This window comes from Colletotrichum karsti, assembly GCF_011947395.1.
Source record: "Colletotrichum karsti strain CkLH20 chromosome Unknown Scaffold14, whole genome shotgun sequence".
Lineage (NCBI taxonomy): Eukaryota > Fungi > Ascomycota > Sordariomycetes > Glomerellales > Glomerellaceae > Colletotrichum > Colletotrichum karsti.
This window is the reverse complement of record NW_024065914.1, coordinates 532750-550040: the sequence shown is the minus strand read 5'-3', so window position 1 is coordinate 550040 and position 17291 is coordinate 532750. Positions and strand designations below refer to the sequence as shown.

The 17291-nt window shown below is 51.2% G+C and overlaps 4 protein-coding genes across 4 annotated transcripts; 2 read left to right on the top strand and 2 right to left on the bottom strand.

Annotated features, from left to right (window-relative positions):
• Window positions 1-345: 345 nt before the first annotated feature.
• Window positions 346-2047, top strand: CkaCkLH20_05107 (alpha-amylase; the record flags this gene model as incomplete). Its single annotated transcript, XM_038887826.1, has 3 exons — window positions 346-790; window positions 849-1444; window positions 1496-2047. 3 exons carry the CDS (start codon window positions 346-348, stop codon window positions 2045-2047), a joined length of 1593 nt encoding a protein of 530 aa, XP_038746868.1.
• Window positions 2048-2825: 778 nt separating this feature from the next.
• Window positions 2826-4615, bottom strand: CkaCkLH20_05106 (uncharacterized protein; the record flags this gene model as incomplete). Its single annotated transcript, XM_038887825.1, has 5 exons — window positions 2826-3152; window positions 3303-3504; window positions 3610-3800; window positions 3980-4061; window positions 4194-4615. 5 exons carry the CDS (start codon window positions 4613-4615, stop codon window positions 2826-2828), a joined length of 1224 nt encoding a protein of 407 aa, XP_038746867.1.
• A 1809-nt stretch (window positions 4616-6424) lies between these two features.
• On the bottom strand, window positions 6425-10594 carry CkaCkLH20_05105 (MFS general substrate transporter; the record flags this gene model as incomplete). Its single annotated transcript, XM_038887824.1, has 6 exons — window positions 6425-7287; window positions 7342-7888; window positions 7989-8130; window positions 9454-9789; window positions 9858-10444; window positions 10499-10594. The coding sequence occupies 6 exons, from the start codon at window positions 10592-10594 to the stop codon at window positions 6425-6427; spliced, it is 2571 nt and encodes an 856-aa protein (XP_038746866.1).
• A 2957-nt stretch (window positions 10595-13551) lies between these two features.
• CkaCkLH20_05104 (uncharacterized protein) lies at window positions 13552-17116 on the top strand (the record flags this gene model as incomplete). The annotated part of the gene is made up of 3 exons (XM_038887823.1): window positions 13552-15117; window positions 16748-17016; window positions 17071-17116. The coding sequence occupies 3 exons, from the start codon at window positions 13552-13554 to the stop codon at window positions 17114-17116; spliced, it is 1881 nt and encodes a 626-aa protein (XP_038746865.1).
• Between the last annotated feature and the right edge of the window lie 175 nt (window positions 17117-17291).

The window sequence follows — 17291 nt, the reverse complement described above, 5'->3', positions numbered from 1 at the left end:
AATGCCATCTGTGAACCCTTCCCAGGTGTTCTTCAGCTTTGATTGGCCTCGAGTCCCAACTTCGGGTTCGAGCGCCCGGTTGTTGAGACGGATGCCGGGCCCGTGTTTGTGCATGCCGTGTTCTATGTTGAGGACTGGGCTGCGATGGGCGCAAGCCACCGTGGCGGCGACGTACTCTTCGTAATCGTAAACGCGATCCATGAAATTACCTATTCGGTCCATGCCTTAACGACACAGATGCGCTTGGATCGTATATAGGGGACCGAGTCCGTCCACCATCATCATGGCGATGACAAGCAAACTACCCTTATCTTTGAGTTCCCTCCTCTTCACAATCGCTGCACGATGACGAAACAAGTTGATCTTCCAATTCGTCCGACGGTAGTCAGGACCAAGTCACAACTTCGTCGTCGCAGTGATCGAATCCAAAACCCCGTCCAGCTCCAGGCTTTCGAATGGAACCTCCCCACCGACCACTCACATTGGAAGCGCCTCAGGTTAGCACTTCCGGCTCTGAGAGCTATTGGGATCAACAGTCTATGGCTGCCTCCCGGAAGCAAAGCCAAGGACCCTGAGAGTAACGGCTACGACATCTACGATGCGTGGGACTTGGGCGAATTCGACCAGAAGGGATCTGTACCCACGAAATGGGGCACCAAGCAGGATCTGGTAGATCTGGCCTCCGACGCCAACAAGAATGGCATTGGATTGGTGTGGGACGCGATTCACAACCACCGCGCCTATGCGGACAGTACCGAGATGGTCAAGGTTGTGGAGGTTGACCCCAAAGGTGAGGAAGCACGACTCGTGCAGACGGGGATGGCATGCTAAACCTTCTTTTCTTCCAGATAGACGGATAGACATTACAGACGTGTATGAGATTGAGGCGTGGACGAAATTCGACTACACCGCCAGAGGGGGCAAGTACAGCACATTCACATACAACAAGACGCATTTCAACGGTACGGATTGGAACCAGCAGAACAGCAAGAGGTCGATCTACAGATACGTAGAGGACGGGAAGAACTGGCACCAGGATGTCGGCACTAGCCAGGGCAACGCGGACTATCTCATGCTCGAGAACCTCGACTACACCAACCCTGAGGTCGTGAAAGAGTCGATGAATTGGGGTCGGTGGATTGTGGAAGAGCTCGGGTTGAGGGGCTTCCGCGTGGATGCCGTGCAACACATCTCCTGGAACTTTGTCAACGAGTGGTCAAAGTACTTGAAGAAGATCAGTCGGCAAGATCTGATGTTCGTCGGCGAGTTTTGGCATGGCGACGTCCGGGTGTTGACGAGCTGGCTAGACAACATGCACTCGTTCTTCAGTCTCTACGACGTCCCGCTAATGTACCACATCGAGAGGTTGTCGTGGCACCAAGACACAGATCTGAGAGAAGTTTTCAAGAACACTTTAGTGGAGCAGAGACCGAACAACGCAGTGGTAAGCTCTTGAGAGACCTTTGATGCAAGTGCCAAGCTAATACGTCCCTAGACTTTCATTCGCAACCATGATACCCAGCGTGGCCAGGCCATGGACACGCCAATCGCAGCTGAATTCATGCCCCTCGCATACTCCCTCATTCTCCTCAGACGGGACGGCCACCCTTGCGTCTTCTTCGGGGATTTGTACGGCACCGGCCTTCCTCACCTCGAGCCTTCCGTGCAAGAGCTGCCAAACATCCTCCTAGCCAGGAAGCTCTACGCCTACGGCAAGCAGAAAGATTACTTCGACAAGCCGGACTGCATCGGATGGGTGAGACAGGGCATCGAAGAGAGACCTGACGGCCTTGCCGTCGTCATGAACTGGACCCAGGCCGCCGAAGCTGAGTCTCAGATTTGCATGCAGGTCGGGCGAGAACACGCCGGCGAAGTCTGGACCGATGTCATGGGACTTGAGACCGCCAGCGTCATGATTGACGAGAACGGCCTGGGCCTGTTCCCTTGTCAGCGGAACAGCATGGCTTGCTTCGTCAACAAGGACGCCAAGGGCAGGAAGCGATTCCCTGTGCGATTTGATACCGATTTCAACAGCCTGCTCAGCTAGAGCGATTCCCTCCAAAATCGTTTCCTTTTAGCCATGAGTCGTGTTACTACAGCACTATAGATTTAGCCAAGCGTGCGCGTCCAGTTCATGTTTCCACACGGAGATATCAAATGACCATAGCGGAATTCCAAAATAGACTTACAATTACCATGTCGTTGAGCGGCTCATCGTAATTCTCTTCTCCATTGCCTACCACATTCGATAGAGACTCGGCCAAAGAAATGCGTTGCGTTGGTGCAACCAAATCACTTACTGCTCTAGGTTGATTCGGCCGGCCGGCGAGATACGGCGCCGTGGACCCACCTTTCCCGTGTAGGCGTCTCGGCTACGGCTACCTATCACATCGACATTCATGGTGGCAATACGTTCAAGCTCCTATTAAAGGTATTTTTGTTCCATTCGTGGCATTCATTAAAAAGTCCGTGCCGATCTCGTGGGCTTCGTCCTGCTGCTATCTGAGGAGCTTGAATTGGGAGGTGGCTCAGCAGCGGAGGAAGCATACAGCAGAAGTATATGTACAAAAGCTGCCAAAACCTATCAGACTCACGTCTGAGTTGGAGCTGGAAGAGTTGGAAGCACGATAACGGTGAAAATGACGCGAGTGCTGACCAATTCGCTCGAAGTGCCGGTAGAAGGGACTTGGGAGCTAGGTATGGGGGACGAGCTTGATGATGCCGGCACGTCGAGAGCTGACGAGCTTAAACTTGACGAGATAAGAGAAGAAACTGAAGTGCTTCTCAAGCTGGCAGCTGTAGTCTCGATCGACGAAGTTGTTGGACTAGTGGAAGTTAAGACCCCGGGAGATGTGGAGAAGGAGATGGTTGGAGTGGGAGCAGCCGTCAATGTTGGAAGAAATGAAGAGGTCGAGACCGTATTTGCGACAGAGGATGGTGTCGCGAGAGAAGATCGAATCGGAGAGTTGGGCGGAATATTGACTGAGGAGCTTGTGGCGCTGGACAGTACGGAAGCCAGCGTAGAAGGTGTAACGACTGTAGTGATGTCGGCCGTTTGAATCGCACTTGGCAGTACGGAAGAAAGTGCTGAAGGCACCAAGACTGGGCTCGAGGAGTTCGTAAATCGTAAAGTCGTACCAACCGAGAAAGACCTATCTGTCGAAGTGTCCAGGTTGGCAGATGGGGATGCGGCGGTCGTCGAGCTCAATGAGGCCGGTGTGCTTCTCACGGAAGTAGCTGGGACCTCTGTGCTAGTAGCCGCCAACGTGGGTGAAGCGGAAAAAGGTAGGCTGGAAGTTGACGCTTCTGACGACAAGAAAGTTGGCATTGCTGAACTGAACGAGGAGAAAATTCTGTCCGAAGATGACAATGCTGAAGATGGTGAGGACGCAATGCCCGAAGTTGACGACGATGAAGATAGTGTGCTGCTGGAAGATGCAGAGCCACTGCTTAAAGACAAAAAGGCCGTAACGCTTGAGGATAATGATATGCTGGTTGAAATCTCTGAAGATGTGGTGCTTAAAGAAGATAACGTAACGGTTGAGGTTGTAGAGGATATGCTTATTAAGGGCTCAGAGGAAGTGCTCGTTGAGGTTTTAGAGGAAATACTTGTTGAGGTTGAAGAGAATATGCTTGTTGAGGTTGAAGATGATATGCTCGTTGAAGTTGAAGAGGACGTGCTTGTTGAGGCTGAGGAGAATGTGCTTATTGAGGTTATGGAGGATGTGCTCGTTGAAGTCCCAGAGGAAGTGCTCGTCGAGGTTACAGAGGATGTGCTCGTCGGGGTCCGAGAGGATATGCTAGTTGATGACTGAGAGGACGTGCTCGTTGAAGTCGTGGGAAGAGGCAACCCCACAACATTGAAAAGAATTGCAGTATCAAGAAGTCCATTTGAACCAGCATCACAGACAAGCATCTCAAAAGTATAAGTATTTGTTCCCACAGCCACGTTTGCATCGTAAGTTGATAATGGCGTGACCCGCTGATACGAAAGACCTAACAACGGGTCTGTCGGGACCAGCAAGGCTGACTGGGAATTTCCGGTTGCCACTACGTTAGACCTTCGATCCAAAAAAGTTGAATCCATCCAAGCTACCGCTGACTCTGCGACACAAAATCCATCATCAACAACTGTGGGCCACGCTTTGAGGATACACGTATGCACCGCTCAGTAACAATAGGAGATGACTCACGGCTCCTGTGTTGCAAATCTGTAGTTGACTCGGACGCCGGTCAGTCCCTGCGGGATGCTCAAGAGGAACAAGAAGTATGTAAACTCGTAAGCAGTGCCGCCAGGACAGTGAGTTTCGGTTCCAGTTTTGGCTGCCCACTGGAAGCTCGGCGTATTTCCACTGGTCGCCTGAGAAGCCTTTCCAGTCGTTAAAATCACACCCGACGACAAGCCGAGCAGCGACCCTCCGTCGGTAAAAGTACCGCCGGCGTCTATGCCTGGAGGTTGGTAATAGGAAATGATTTGACCGTTGTTGGTCGCAGTCACCAGTCGACTGTCTATGACCGCTGCGTTGATCAGAGCATTTGCGTCGTTAGTTGGCGTGATAACGATCGCACAAGCTAGTGCAATGAAGACGGCAAAAGTTAACCCAGGAAGACGCATGATGGGCAATTCCTGATAAGAATGAACAAGGAGAGTCAAGAGTCTATGCATCCAAGGAGGAAGGATTTTGAAGGTTGATAGTCTAACCAGGCTTGAGGCTCCAATCTTATAAAGGGTCTCAAGGGCGGTTGTGGAGTGGGCTCTCTGGAATGCTGCCAATGTTTTGACTCGCTTTCATTTCACATTCATTCCCACATAACAGATCAGTGTGTCACCGTCAACTCCGACTACGTATCTTCACAGAACCCTTGAATCTCGGCTTTGGGTTACCTTTAAATGTGAAAGAGAGGGATAAATACCGAACTACGCATGCCTAGGCTCTTTTCTCAGCGGTACTCAGTCAACAGAAAATACTGATTGTAAACACGACGTTGTCGGTGCATGAAACAGGCCACGGAACAATTCTCGAGTGTTGGAAGGGGCGACCTGCACATTCCAAGCTGACATTAGATTAGCGGCTGAACGATGCCCTCCGTGGCCTTTGAAAAGTGCAATAAGGTTGGAAGTGAACAGCCACGAAGTATTGTCGTGGCCACCGAGAGCTAAACAAACACCGGAGAACTCAGAATCACAATCTTGGGAGTCTTATGGTTTTATTACAAACGAGAAAGCTGCTATTTAATTGTTTCTTTCATCACTGTTGTCAGATTATTTTACGAGGCAGGTGAGGGCTTCAAGCATGCTCCTCCTTCCGTCAACCACAGCCAGTAGAATCACCTGCCTTTCCTGTAGATAGCGATATTCCTATATTCATGTTATTCCGAAATTTGTTGGAAACTTTCACTTGCATGAAGAGACTTGCTAGAAGCTGAGACTCTAGTACTAATAACGTTGTAAACATGTCTGAGGCCGCCTTCGGGCTCCGTTTGGTTTATTGCGTGGCTTACGCTTCGCGCAGCTCTTGCATCTACCCAGTATAAAAAGCAGTAAAATATGAGGTATTGATAGCATCTCTGACCCATGCTAGTACGCAGTATTGTATGACAGTAAGCAGAATCTCCGCAGCCACTGAATAGATCCGTAAGTACTCAGACAATACCCTGAAACTAGCCCTTGGCTGCACTGTCTGGTAACTTAAACTTCAGTGTCAACACAATTAATCCCAAGATCTTCCGGGGAGCGACCTTTTGCCTCGAATAATAGCGGTCTTGGATCGATTCCATATGATTCCCCCCTACCGGCGCGGCGCTTGGTACAGACGGATTTGCCTCTTAATATTCTAGGCACTTTTACGACGTTGACTGCCCCTAGGACTAGTAGGAGAATTGGGAGACGTCAAACTCGTGGGGATAGCGGCCTTCAGTATAGTAATTTATCTCGATTACTCTTAGATGGTCACCAATAACCACTACATCTTCCCTAAGCTAAAGCAACTAAGAAAGATTCCATACCGGGAATCTGTGGTGGTGATTGACCGTCGGCTGGCGGTGAGTCAAATGCATAGATTCCCGGTATGGTTACCAACAAGTACAAAGCCAAGGGCAAAAAGCTGTGCAGGGGACTATAGAGAAGGTCAAGAAGGTGCTTGAGGCTACGGCTAAGAAGGCTGAGGAGATTGCCAACAGGGCAAAGACACAAGGCAAAGACAAAGGTCCAAATAGGTTTTCTTAATTATTGCCAGATGCCCTTCAACACCCTACTTCTTTTCGACGCCAAAACCACTACCTAGATAAGTACAATTCCCCATCCTCGAAATTTGATTCAAAGTCCGTCGCTCTCACGAAATGGTATTACAATAACTAAAATTCCTTTTTCCACAGTCGGGATATTGTACACCCCAGGTCTCAAACCATCTTCATGGTTATTGGCTCACTGATCCTTGCCAGTTGGCTTGGGCTTCTCGAGGCCCTTCACGCTCTTCCATTCCAACGCGAAGGATCCCAGCGCCGACAGTGATGCCGTGACAGCGCCAACGATAAACACCCGTCTGATTGCCTCGTTATACTTTACAAGCACCGTAGGCAGGTCTGCCGCGGGCAGAACGTCGCGTAGGGCCGTTGCGCCGGTGTTCACAATGGTTTGCGGATCCAGGTCCTTGACGGCGTCGGTGAGCCCCTCGATGAGCTTGCTGTTGAGCACGTTCTGGCCGACGGACACGAAGATGGCGCCCCCGAGCTGCTGGCAGAAGAAGACGAGCGAGACCGCCATCGGGACGTGCTTTCGCTGGAGCACCGTCTGCACGGCGATGGGGCCGTGCTGGAGGCCCAGGCCGATGCCGAAGCCGAGGATAATCTGGAACCCGATCCAGCTCCCGATGCCCGTGTTGACTTTGAACGTAGAAAGGAGGCCCGCGCCGACGGGCATCAGAACAGACGAGAGCATGGTGAAGGGCGTGTAGTAGCCCAGGCGGCCCACGAGCTGGCCGGACAGAGTGCTCGCGACCACGAGGGAGATGACGAATGGGAGCGTGGCGATGCCGGAGTCGACGGCGCTCTTGCCCTGTATGACCTGGAACCAGATGGGGAGGAAGTAGATGAGGAGGAGCATCGTTGAGGCGAGGCAAAATATGTACCACATGGCCGAGACGACGGTGCGGTTCTTGATAACCTCCAGCTGGATGGTTGCATTCTCCCGTCTCAGAACCTCCACCACGATGAAGGCGACCAAACAGACGGCGAACAAGACGAGCAGGAGAATAACCCGCCAGCTGTTCCAGTCGTACGTGATTCCCCCTCACTGGAGCGCGAGCAGCAGACAGATCAGCGAGGGGAAGAGAAACAGCTCACCGAGGAGATCCAGTTTCTCCAGCTGCTGGCGGATCGAGAGCCCCGGGACCGCCGCGGGGGTGGGCTTCAACGCGAAGAAGATGACGACCATGGCCGCGCCCCCAATGGGGAGGTTGATGAAGAAGCACCACCGCCAGCTAACCCTGCTCGTGAACGCGCCGCCGAGGAGCGGGCCGACCACCGAGGAAGTGCCCAGGACGGCGCTGAAGAAGCCGTTGTACAGCGGCCTCTTGGCTAGGGGCACGGCGCCCATCATGAGGACGATGGCGCCGGACAGGATCCCCGCGCTGCCCATGCCGGCGACGGCGCGCCCGATGATGAAGACGAGCGAGCTGGGCGCCGTGCCGCAGATAGCGGAGCCGATCTCGAAGAGGCCGAGGAGCGCAAGGAAGACGTACTTAGCCGGGTAGAAGGTGTAGACCTTTCCCCAGAGGAGCTGGAAGCAGCACATCGTGACCATGAAGGCGCTGCCATACCAGCCGATGTCTTGGATGCTGCGGAACTCGTCTGTCATCCGGGGGATGGCTGTAGCGATGATGGTTCGGTCCTGAGAGTTTAAGTTAATTGTCTGCGCGGGTGTTCTCAGGGTCGTAAGGGGCTGTTGGCTGGATCGAGAAGCCGAAAGGTGGAAGGAACTGTGACCTCACCAGAGACATAAGGAAGATGGCACTCAGGATGCAAGCCATGATAACCGCAACCTGCGCGGATCCGGGGTATTCTACCTCCTCTGAGAGAGCAGTCGATGAGTGCCGTTCCAAGACGTTGTCGTCGGCTTCGCTCTTCTCGTTGCTGGTCTCCTTAGCCGCCTCCAAATTTAGATCGTCTTGAAGGTGGTGAAGCTCTGCTGTGTTGGAAGGAAATATCTTGTAGGTGTTTGGCTGTTTCTTTTAGTATTTAAACTGCTCTCCTCTTCTTTTGTTAAACTCGACTTTTGAGTCATGGATGTAGACTAAGATGCCAAAATGGCAATCCATCGAAGGGGGGATCTCTAAAAATCTTGGAATGGTGTTTCAGCCTATTAACGGACAAAATAGAAGAATACTGCCGATTGCTTCTTTTGGCTACACATTGCCAATCGCGTCAAGGCTACCACGTGAACCGAGACTCAATACACAGGCTTCGGGTCTAGGGGGAGACAGGGGTGATGGACGGTGGTCCGACGACGACCAACAGATTTCTTTGCCTGCCCCTTCAACCGGACCGAAAGGCTCGTATGTTTGGGCAAATCAACCAACAGTTCCTAATGGGGAAGACTCTGGTTGGTGACTATCGAAGACAACACGGATAACACGGCTTGAGATGTGGGCAGATATCATCGCAACGGACTGTAGCCGATAACAGCATAGCCATCATTTATTCATCACATTATTACCCATCATTGGCTGCGCGCAAAGCATCTGCCACAATTGTCTCGCTCGCCCCCGTCCACCTTCCAAACCCGGACTCCCATCTATCGTCCGTCACGGCCCACGATGCGGCAAAGCCCAATCACGGCCCCTGTCAGCGAGAATTGGGACCTCGCCGGATACAGCAGGCTCCACATCCTCAGCAAGGCCTTGACCTCGTCTGTGCCGGCGAGATTTATCGATGGGAGAGCGGACGGGATCCCGGGTTCTCCAGGACGTATGACCGCATGTGACGATAGTGGGCACCAACGGGGTTATAGATGGTTAGATTAACGGGCGAAATTTCATTACGATACCTAGTAATAGTCATCTGGATATTCATTAGTGTTCCATCTCGAATTTTTAAGTACACGAGGGTATGATAGGGTTTAAAGCGAATCCCAAACGTCTCAGTTGGACACGGTCTGATGATTTATTCGATTCTTTTCTATATCCCATAACTTCTCACGGCGTATCTCACTTCGTACGATAGATAGGCTTGTTCTTAGTGCTCGGTCTAATCGATCATGTTCCATAGATGACTGACCTATGAAAATACTCGAGCCACTAGTACAACGCGCAGGATTCATCGCCACGTTAAGCTATCGAGAGAGCACAGAAATAGGCCTAAAATCCTGCTTATAGCTCCGCCTGAGGACACTGTAATCCGAAAGCCATTGGACAACCTCTTGTCTTGCTGATTCTTTCCCTTGTACAATCCATATACTCCTTTCCCTTCCCCTTTTGCGCATCAGGGCCGACTTCAGGAATCACATATCCGTTGGGCGAGTACTTGCTTCCCTCATCTCCAGGCAAATAACCCCCGATGAGGCGACTGTAGATGGCGGCTGGACCCCAGCGCGAGTAAAAGGTTGGCTTGACATAGTAGGGATGCGCAAGATAGGTCGGGAGGAAAAACCGCCCTGTCTTCTCATCCACATCTTTCAGCATCGGTTTGATCCACCATTTCGGTCGCGGGAGGCATAGGTGTTTGACGATCCAGCGTCGTGTGTTCATGAGTGTGTTGAACACCAAGAACTGGAAGTCGCTCGGATCTTCGTATCTGTCCAAGACGTCAGTAAGCCAGATTCAATCCCAATTCGAAGGTCCGTCTCTGTTGAAGCTTCTTACCCCATGGCGTGTCTCAGCTGCGGTTCCATAAAGCACCGTACTTGACCGAAGACGAAGCTGTGCATCCACCTAGGTACGTCGAGGAGCAGAAGATGTACATTTGCATGGGCGAGCTTCTCGTTCGGCACGGCGTAGACCATGTATTGTTCCTGATATTTCATGCTCCAAATCTCCAGTGCATCAAGCCAGGCAACCGGGTCGTTCTTCTGTGCCATATATGGCACCAGGCAGTCGTATGAGATAGCCATTTCGTTGCCCAAGTCTTTCCAAAAGATTGCAATTGCGTTCTTCTCGAGCATAGTAAGCTCTCTCCACTCATATCGAATTGTCCAGCGAAGCGGTTCGAGAGCAAAAAGGCTCAGAGTGTAGAGCATATCGTCGTTGGAGATCTTTCCGGCCTTGCGCCAACGGTCGTGGAGGAAGTTAACCCGGGCAATGGCGTCGATGTTTCGGTGAGACTCAGGTTTATTGAACATAATCTCCGTCATTAACACTCCCGTATCCGTGCGACGCTTGGAGGCCGTTGCGTCCCCGGAAAGTTGACTGGTCGCAACAAGAAGCTTGGAGATAGTGGGAATACCGTAGGTCTATCCTGAAAGTCAGTCATCGGTGATAATGGGATCCGATCGTTAGCAGCCAACCTTGAACAATGCGAAGGACACCGAAGTATAGAAGATTGTTGGAAATTCCTGTTCGGACAGTTCTCGGACCACAGCTGCGGCGTCTGATAGCGACATGGATGCCATCTCCTCCCGCGTCTTGTACGGAAATCTGCGTTGGATACCATCGCGGCGACGATATCTCAGCAGTCGAACAAGAACAAGGTAGGAGGCGAGTATAGCAAAAGCTGGTAGATAATACATCTCGAGATCTTCAAAAGGCCTCTGGTTACATGTAAGGATGAAGCATTTCAATGAGGAAGAACATCTTATGATGGTACGTCGGAGAGATGCAGCCTTTGTTTTATTCTCGGCCGTCGCAGTCCTGCCGCGGCAGATGGCATGGATCCATACCCTCTGCCCCAAAAGTGTTTCCGCGTTCTTTTAGCCCATCTTTCCGCCCCTTTCACCTCGTGTTCTTGGATTAAAGCCTTAGCTTGACGTCAACCGTGCGATTCAGATCCACGTGGAGTGCGGGGAGTGTAAGTTGATCAAGAACGTCCAATCATCAAATTGGGCAAATTCCATGCGAGATGCATGTGGTCATGCGGCGGGACATTGGCCGGCCATCCCACGCGAAACCCTGTCGGGATATGTCAAATCAATGGGCAAATAGGGAAAAATGGCACGCACTCCGTCGGACGGCCGAACGAAACCATCAGATGAAGTTTTGGGCCAACGAAGTTAGCTTCTCGTCGGAGTCAGACACAGCGATTCAGATCCAGCATTTCGGGTCGACGAAGACCACTCAGAAACGCCGCTTCGCCGAACTAGGCAAGTCGGAACCGAGTGCCCTGGCATTAACGCGCACCTTGTTCTGTTGCGCCCTAGGGCTAGTTCGTTACTGTTCTTGTTAGTTTCTCGCATTTTGCCCAGTTAACTCTTCGACAATATGACCCTCAGTCGTCTGATCAATGTCAGACTTACTTTGCATCGTACGCTTCTGGCTATTCCGCTCTGCCTGCCTCTGATTTCTTATTATCAGACTAGGTCGTGATTCGCTTTTGGACCACAACGCAGTTAGTTCACTCGACTGTTTCCACGTAAGGTATCAGTACAGAAAAGAATCGACGTTTATCCATGGCGACCGAATATCATAGGAATCATCTGGCGTGAGCATAATTTAGCCTAACGATCAGCTTGTTTGACGTGCAAATGAAGCTTTTGATCAGGAGCGGAGTAAGGATATATTTTTCTATAGACTTCTTCCGATTATTTAGTGTTGCCCAATCGCCGTATGGCCCCTCGCTGTCCAATGTTATGAGTCTTAAATGAGAGTATTCGCGCTGCTCCTGACCAAACAAAGAGCGATCATCCAGTTTCCCGGGTGAGCGGCATACATCACCGTTAACAGCTTCAACATCGTTTTGAGGATCTTCTCCTAGTTTTCTCCGCTTGCCGCATGATGCAAGCCGTCGGACAGTGGTCCCAAATGACAGCATCTGTTCCGATATCTAAAAGCTTCTGAACAATCAATGTAGTCCTATAATAGCGGTGTAATGCAACGCCGTTATCTCTTCATTGTCCTGAAGGGCGGTGTCAGTTCCACCGTCCAGAAGTGCCTTGAATATTACCTCGAGTCCTCTGACGGTAGCCTAACGTAAAGGTGCCTTCGAAACCATCAACAGAATCCAAGAGAGGACCTGGAAAGCCACTCAGCAACTAATTCTTTTGCCGCCGGATCCTTGACAAAGTCTCGGTACAACGCCTCAGACATCCAACACTTCTGGTATGTCATGGAATGGTTGACTTACGGTTGTTGCCATCGAGCCAGAGAGGCTCGCCAACCCCAGCTTTCCATCGCAGAAACCTGTCGCCTTGCAAAAGCCAAGCCTCAATTCTCGGGTGTTCTCTGTGAGAGTGACGACCTATGTGTTCTTCACTTTTGACAGAAGCGAACGATGTCATTTAATGTTGGCCTCTCTGAAGATTTTTGTTATACCATTCAGCTACATCTAACACTATGTATGAATCATTAGCCGATCAATGTCCTGACTATCGAATTGTTGAGTTTACTCGTCTGAGGGCATGTTCGTTTCGTTTTCCAATTAAAACACACCGACTAGATTCGCTTGGTTCTACGAGTGTATGTGGTTTTTCAATCTTGAGTATTCAAGGCCAGACTTCCGCCTTCGTCATCTGACCTTTCAGGCGCTGAGTTGAATGCGTGTTACCGGGCTCTGTCAATCTGCGACACCGATGAAGTGTGGGGATGCACTCCTTTTGTACAAGCGACGTGAAGTAGTCTCGGAATGTTAACTTGTTGGCCTTCAGCTACATTGAATGCTCCAAGGGCCTTGCCCAGCATGCAAAGTCCGGGTCTTTTTGCCATGACTTCCGACTGTAAAAGACATCCTGCCGGCTCCATATACAGCGTCAATGTGTACCGCTCTCACTCGCTGTCTTGCGCGACCGACCCCAATTTCCTGTGCAACTCTGACATTCAAGGCAAGCTGAGTCTCAGGCAGGTGTCTTCGGGCATGTGAACCTATTAAAACGTAAGGCGTAGAGAATTGGTTCAGGTTGAGACCTCTCTCACAAATTGGCGCAGGATAATGGTGTGCATATGCATGATAAGCCACTGCGGCCAGGGCCTGTCAGCTCACCCGCATCGTGTTCAGAATCAGGCTAGCCAATGACAACGAAACCGCTTAATCTCAACCACTTACAACATTCCAAGTATGCGCATGACTGCGGGGTATATGTAGGCGAGGGCGGTGGCTGGATTCAATGGTTTGATGCAGCCTTAAGTTGGCGTGGTTGGATAACTTGTTAGGAGGGCACCCGCCCTGGGTTTTCATGTCCCCGGCCCCTCTTCTTTTCTTCTCGCCATGCGAGTGCTTCATAGCCGCGTCAAAATTACCTTTTCATGGCGATCCGCGGAGGACTACCTCACACAAACCGTACCCCGTGTATCCATTTCTCGACGATGTTGAGCCGGGGGTAATGAGCAGCTCATGCCGAAACACGTCGGCAAAGAATTGGTTCTCTACCGACCACGAGAAAATCCCAGACCGCCTACGGACTCGCCCGACATGCGTCGAGGCAAGCGCCGTGTTCACATCGTTGACGCCGACGGGAAAGCTCAAGGGGAGATATCATCAGCAGAGAGTTCGTCTCAATCAACGACCAACCCGGCTCCTAACTACCGGCCGTCGCAATCGGCGGCGGGCGGTCGGCCAGCGGCGCCGAGATCTTCGTCTCATGTTCGGACGTCAGCTGGCAACATGAAAGGAAAGGCCCCGTCAAGATATCGCACCCACAGAAAGCCGCAGAGGTTCGGCGCCAACAGGAGCGATGTCTCTCCCGACGAAGGACCATCGACTCGTCCGTACTCTACACACTCGATGCCACCTCAGCATACGAGAAGCGCGAACCCTTTCATGGAGGGTACCAGGCGTAGTTATGACTATGAAGCACCGTCAAAGTACTCACTACAAACACGGCCCCAATCGATGTACAGCGCCGTGCCGGAGTTGGTTCCGTATGTTGGGTACAGCAGCCCCTACGGGCCAGGATCGTACACGATGCCGCAACATATGGCACAATATCTGTACTCACAACCACCACCGCCGGCACCACCGCCGGAAGAGGTGGCACCGCCCAAGACCCCTGCTCCTCCACTAGAGAGATCGCCACCTCCGCCGCCGTCGCAGAAGCGAGCCGAAGAAGGTGTTGAGATCACGAATCTTCGCAAACAGTTGGAGCTGTTCAAGCAGGAGCAAAAGAAGAGGGAAGACCTTGAGAAGCAGAAGGAGTTGGAGGACAAAATCAGGAAAGACGCGGAAGAAAAGATGGCTAAGATAATGGAAGAGATGAGGCTTGCCCAAGAACAGACAAAGATGGAAATCGAGAAAGCGAGGATCGAGGCAACCATGGCGGCCCGACAGGCCGTCGAAGCCGAAAGAAAGGCGGAGGAAGATCGGCGTCGCCTTGAAGAAGAGGAAGCTGAAAGATGTCGAAGAATAGCCGAAGAAAAGATCGCAGCGGAGGTGCGAGCGGAGGCCGAGAGGGTTCGTCTTGAGAAAGAGGAGGCCGATCGCTTGTCGAGGGAGATGCAAGCCAAGGTCGAGCAGCAGCAAGAGGAGCGCCGGAGACTTCAACAACAGGAGAAAGAAGATCTTGAAAGGCTCCGTCAGGAGATCATCGAGCAAGTTCGAGCCGAAATCCTAGAACGAGAAAGACGATACTTGAGTTCGTCATCAGGGTCAAGGTCTTTCAGCTCACGGTCGTCACGGAGCAGTAACAGCTACATGAGCTTGAGCTCTACGAGTGAAGGTGGATCCAACGACTCAAATAGTCCAAAACGCAGATCTCGAAAGTCAAGCTTAGGCAGGGCAGCGAAAGTGCCTAGTGTCAAGGCTTCTTCCTTGAAGGTTGCGGAGGCCAAAACTCCAGCATCTGTTCTTAAGGAAGATGCATCGACTTCGCCCCCCGATCCCTTCGTCTACTTGGTCGGCACATCGCCCCCACCACCCGAGACTGAAGAGGACACCCAAACGCAGCCGTATTCGTCATGGGAGCAGACCCCGTACACAATGGGATGGCACTATCAGCCGTATGCAACGCGGAGTGAGAATCAAGACTCTGTGTACCAAAACGTAAGTGAAAGAATTGGCTATCAAAGTCAGTCGTGGTCACTTCCGCCAGGTGACGATGATATTTGTAGCTCATCAAGCAGTGAGACGAAAAACAGCGACGGTCACTTGTCTCTTGGGATCCAGAGTATGTTCCAAGATGATGAGTCTTTGAGTGGCGAAGATTCCGATACTGGAACTGCTATTCCGGCTTCAGACCCAAGACGACCGCCTGATACTAATGGGAAATATATGGGAAGCGGGAAGAACACCAACGCAGAAAACAACTTGATGGGGTCAGGGGCAGTGCAGTCAGGCCCAACTGTAGACATCAATGCCCCGGACTTAGGAAATCGTTTGCTCGCAATCAGCATTCGAGAAAGCTCTGCTTCTCTGAGAACGCCATTTAAGTATCTCGTTACAGAAGACCCGACAGAAGGGGAGGTCGAGCAAGATGACGACAATATGGATGGAGGCGCCAACCTGGCCAGCCAGAATTCACCGCAAATGACGAAGAAAACAGCACCAGGCAGCGCGAACGATGAAAATCTTACCGAGATCAAAGACCCAGTACCAGCACAAAGAAGTCCCGCGCTGCCTAGAAGTTCCTCTGCGAACAGCCCGCTGCTTCCGTTACTTGCCAAACACATTTCAGATTATGAGGATGAAATAGTGCAACGCAACAAGTCTCGCAACTCGCATTACGAGCCACCAGTACCATTAACGATGGTAGATAACTGGAGCTATTTCCCGCCGTACCCTGCGAGCCTCACTTCTGGTTCTAACTGGCCAGGAGATGATATGCCAAAAGTGGTGTTCCCATATTACATGGGTGGACATGGTAGAGGGCGCGCGGATGACGTTCGGTCCAGGCAGATGATCTCGACCAGATCGTCGAGTTCGGTGTCTTCTGAAAGCGAGCCCGAGGTACCCATGGCTCTTGTGCCGTGTATCATGATTCCTTTGAGCATGTTGCAGTCGTCCAAACAGGGTCCGTTGTTATATCTGGGAGGAGACCCGCAATGAGAATTATCGGAGCATTAAATCTCATTCTTTGTTCTCACTGAGAGCAGTCCCGGAAAGACAGCGGACCTCCAAAACCTGGCACATAGACTCTTCTACATACATGGAATGTCGGGCTCTGTATTATAGTGTACTTTACCAACAAACAAAACAAACCGGCCGGCGTTTGGTCTTTGAAAATTCAGAGAGATGTCTTTTCGCACTTGCTGATGATGAGAAATCGTGAGTTTTCAGGCCCTGAAACAATTGAACCTGACTTGAACTTAACAGGAAAGAAACTTAGTCATATCAGCTATCGACCACCTCGTTCGCATGACCTGTGAAACGCAAAAATATCTGAACAGCCCCCGATCAGAAGTTTTAGTTTCCCAGTTTTTGAACAGCAACTCTGATTCAGAGGAGCCACAGAGGTTATGTTTACCTCGACCTGAACACGATCTGAACACCGTCCGCGGTTAACAAAGAACTTCCGACTTCCATGTCTCTAGCAGCATGGGCGTGCTCTCACTTGATTTTATATATTTTATCGCTTCTTCTGCTGCAACTCTATTTTGTAGTTGTTTTTTCCTCGGTACACAATTTCAATATTCATCGCGAATACTCAGCAGCCAACATGACGAACACCTCAAAGAACTCCAACATCAACCAGGGAGGCGTCCCTGGCGAGCAGGAGCTTGACACTTTACGAAACGTGGAGCAGCTCACGGTGGAACAGGTTCGCGACTGGGACCGCGAGGTCGAGGGCCGCGAACAGAAGATCCGCCAGTTCCTTGTTTATCTCGAGAACAACAAAGCCATTATATCACCCGAGGAGAAGGCCAAGATGGAGAGCCAGGCTGACCAGCTTTTGAAACCCATGGTGAAGATGCGCAGCGGCTTCAAGGAGACTATTAAGAGTCTGTAAGTACTTAAACTTTGACCTAAACTGAAGCCGACTAATTGTTTCAACGCCAGCGAGATGATCATGTCCAACAGCCACGACCAGGAAGGGAAGGAGTAAAATACCTGAATGGACGTGGACGAAGGCGCGGAGTCTGAGGCCTAGAACAAGCAGTGGAAGGAAGACGACAAGTTTGAATACGAGAACGACGAGTATGATAATGGCGAAGAATTGCAGTCATCCCCACTATCGGGGTGTTGTTCTCCCAACTGCTCTTTCCTTCCGTGATGCCTGC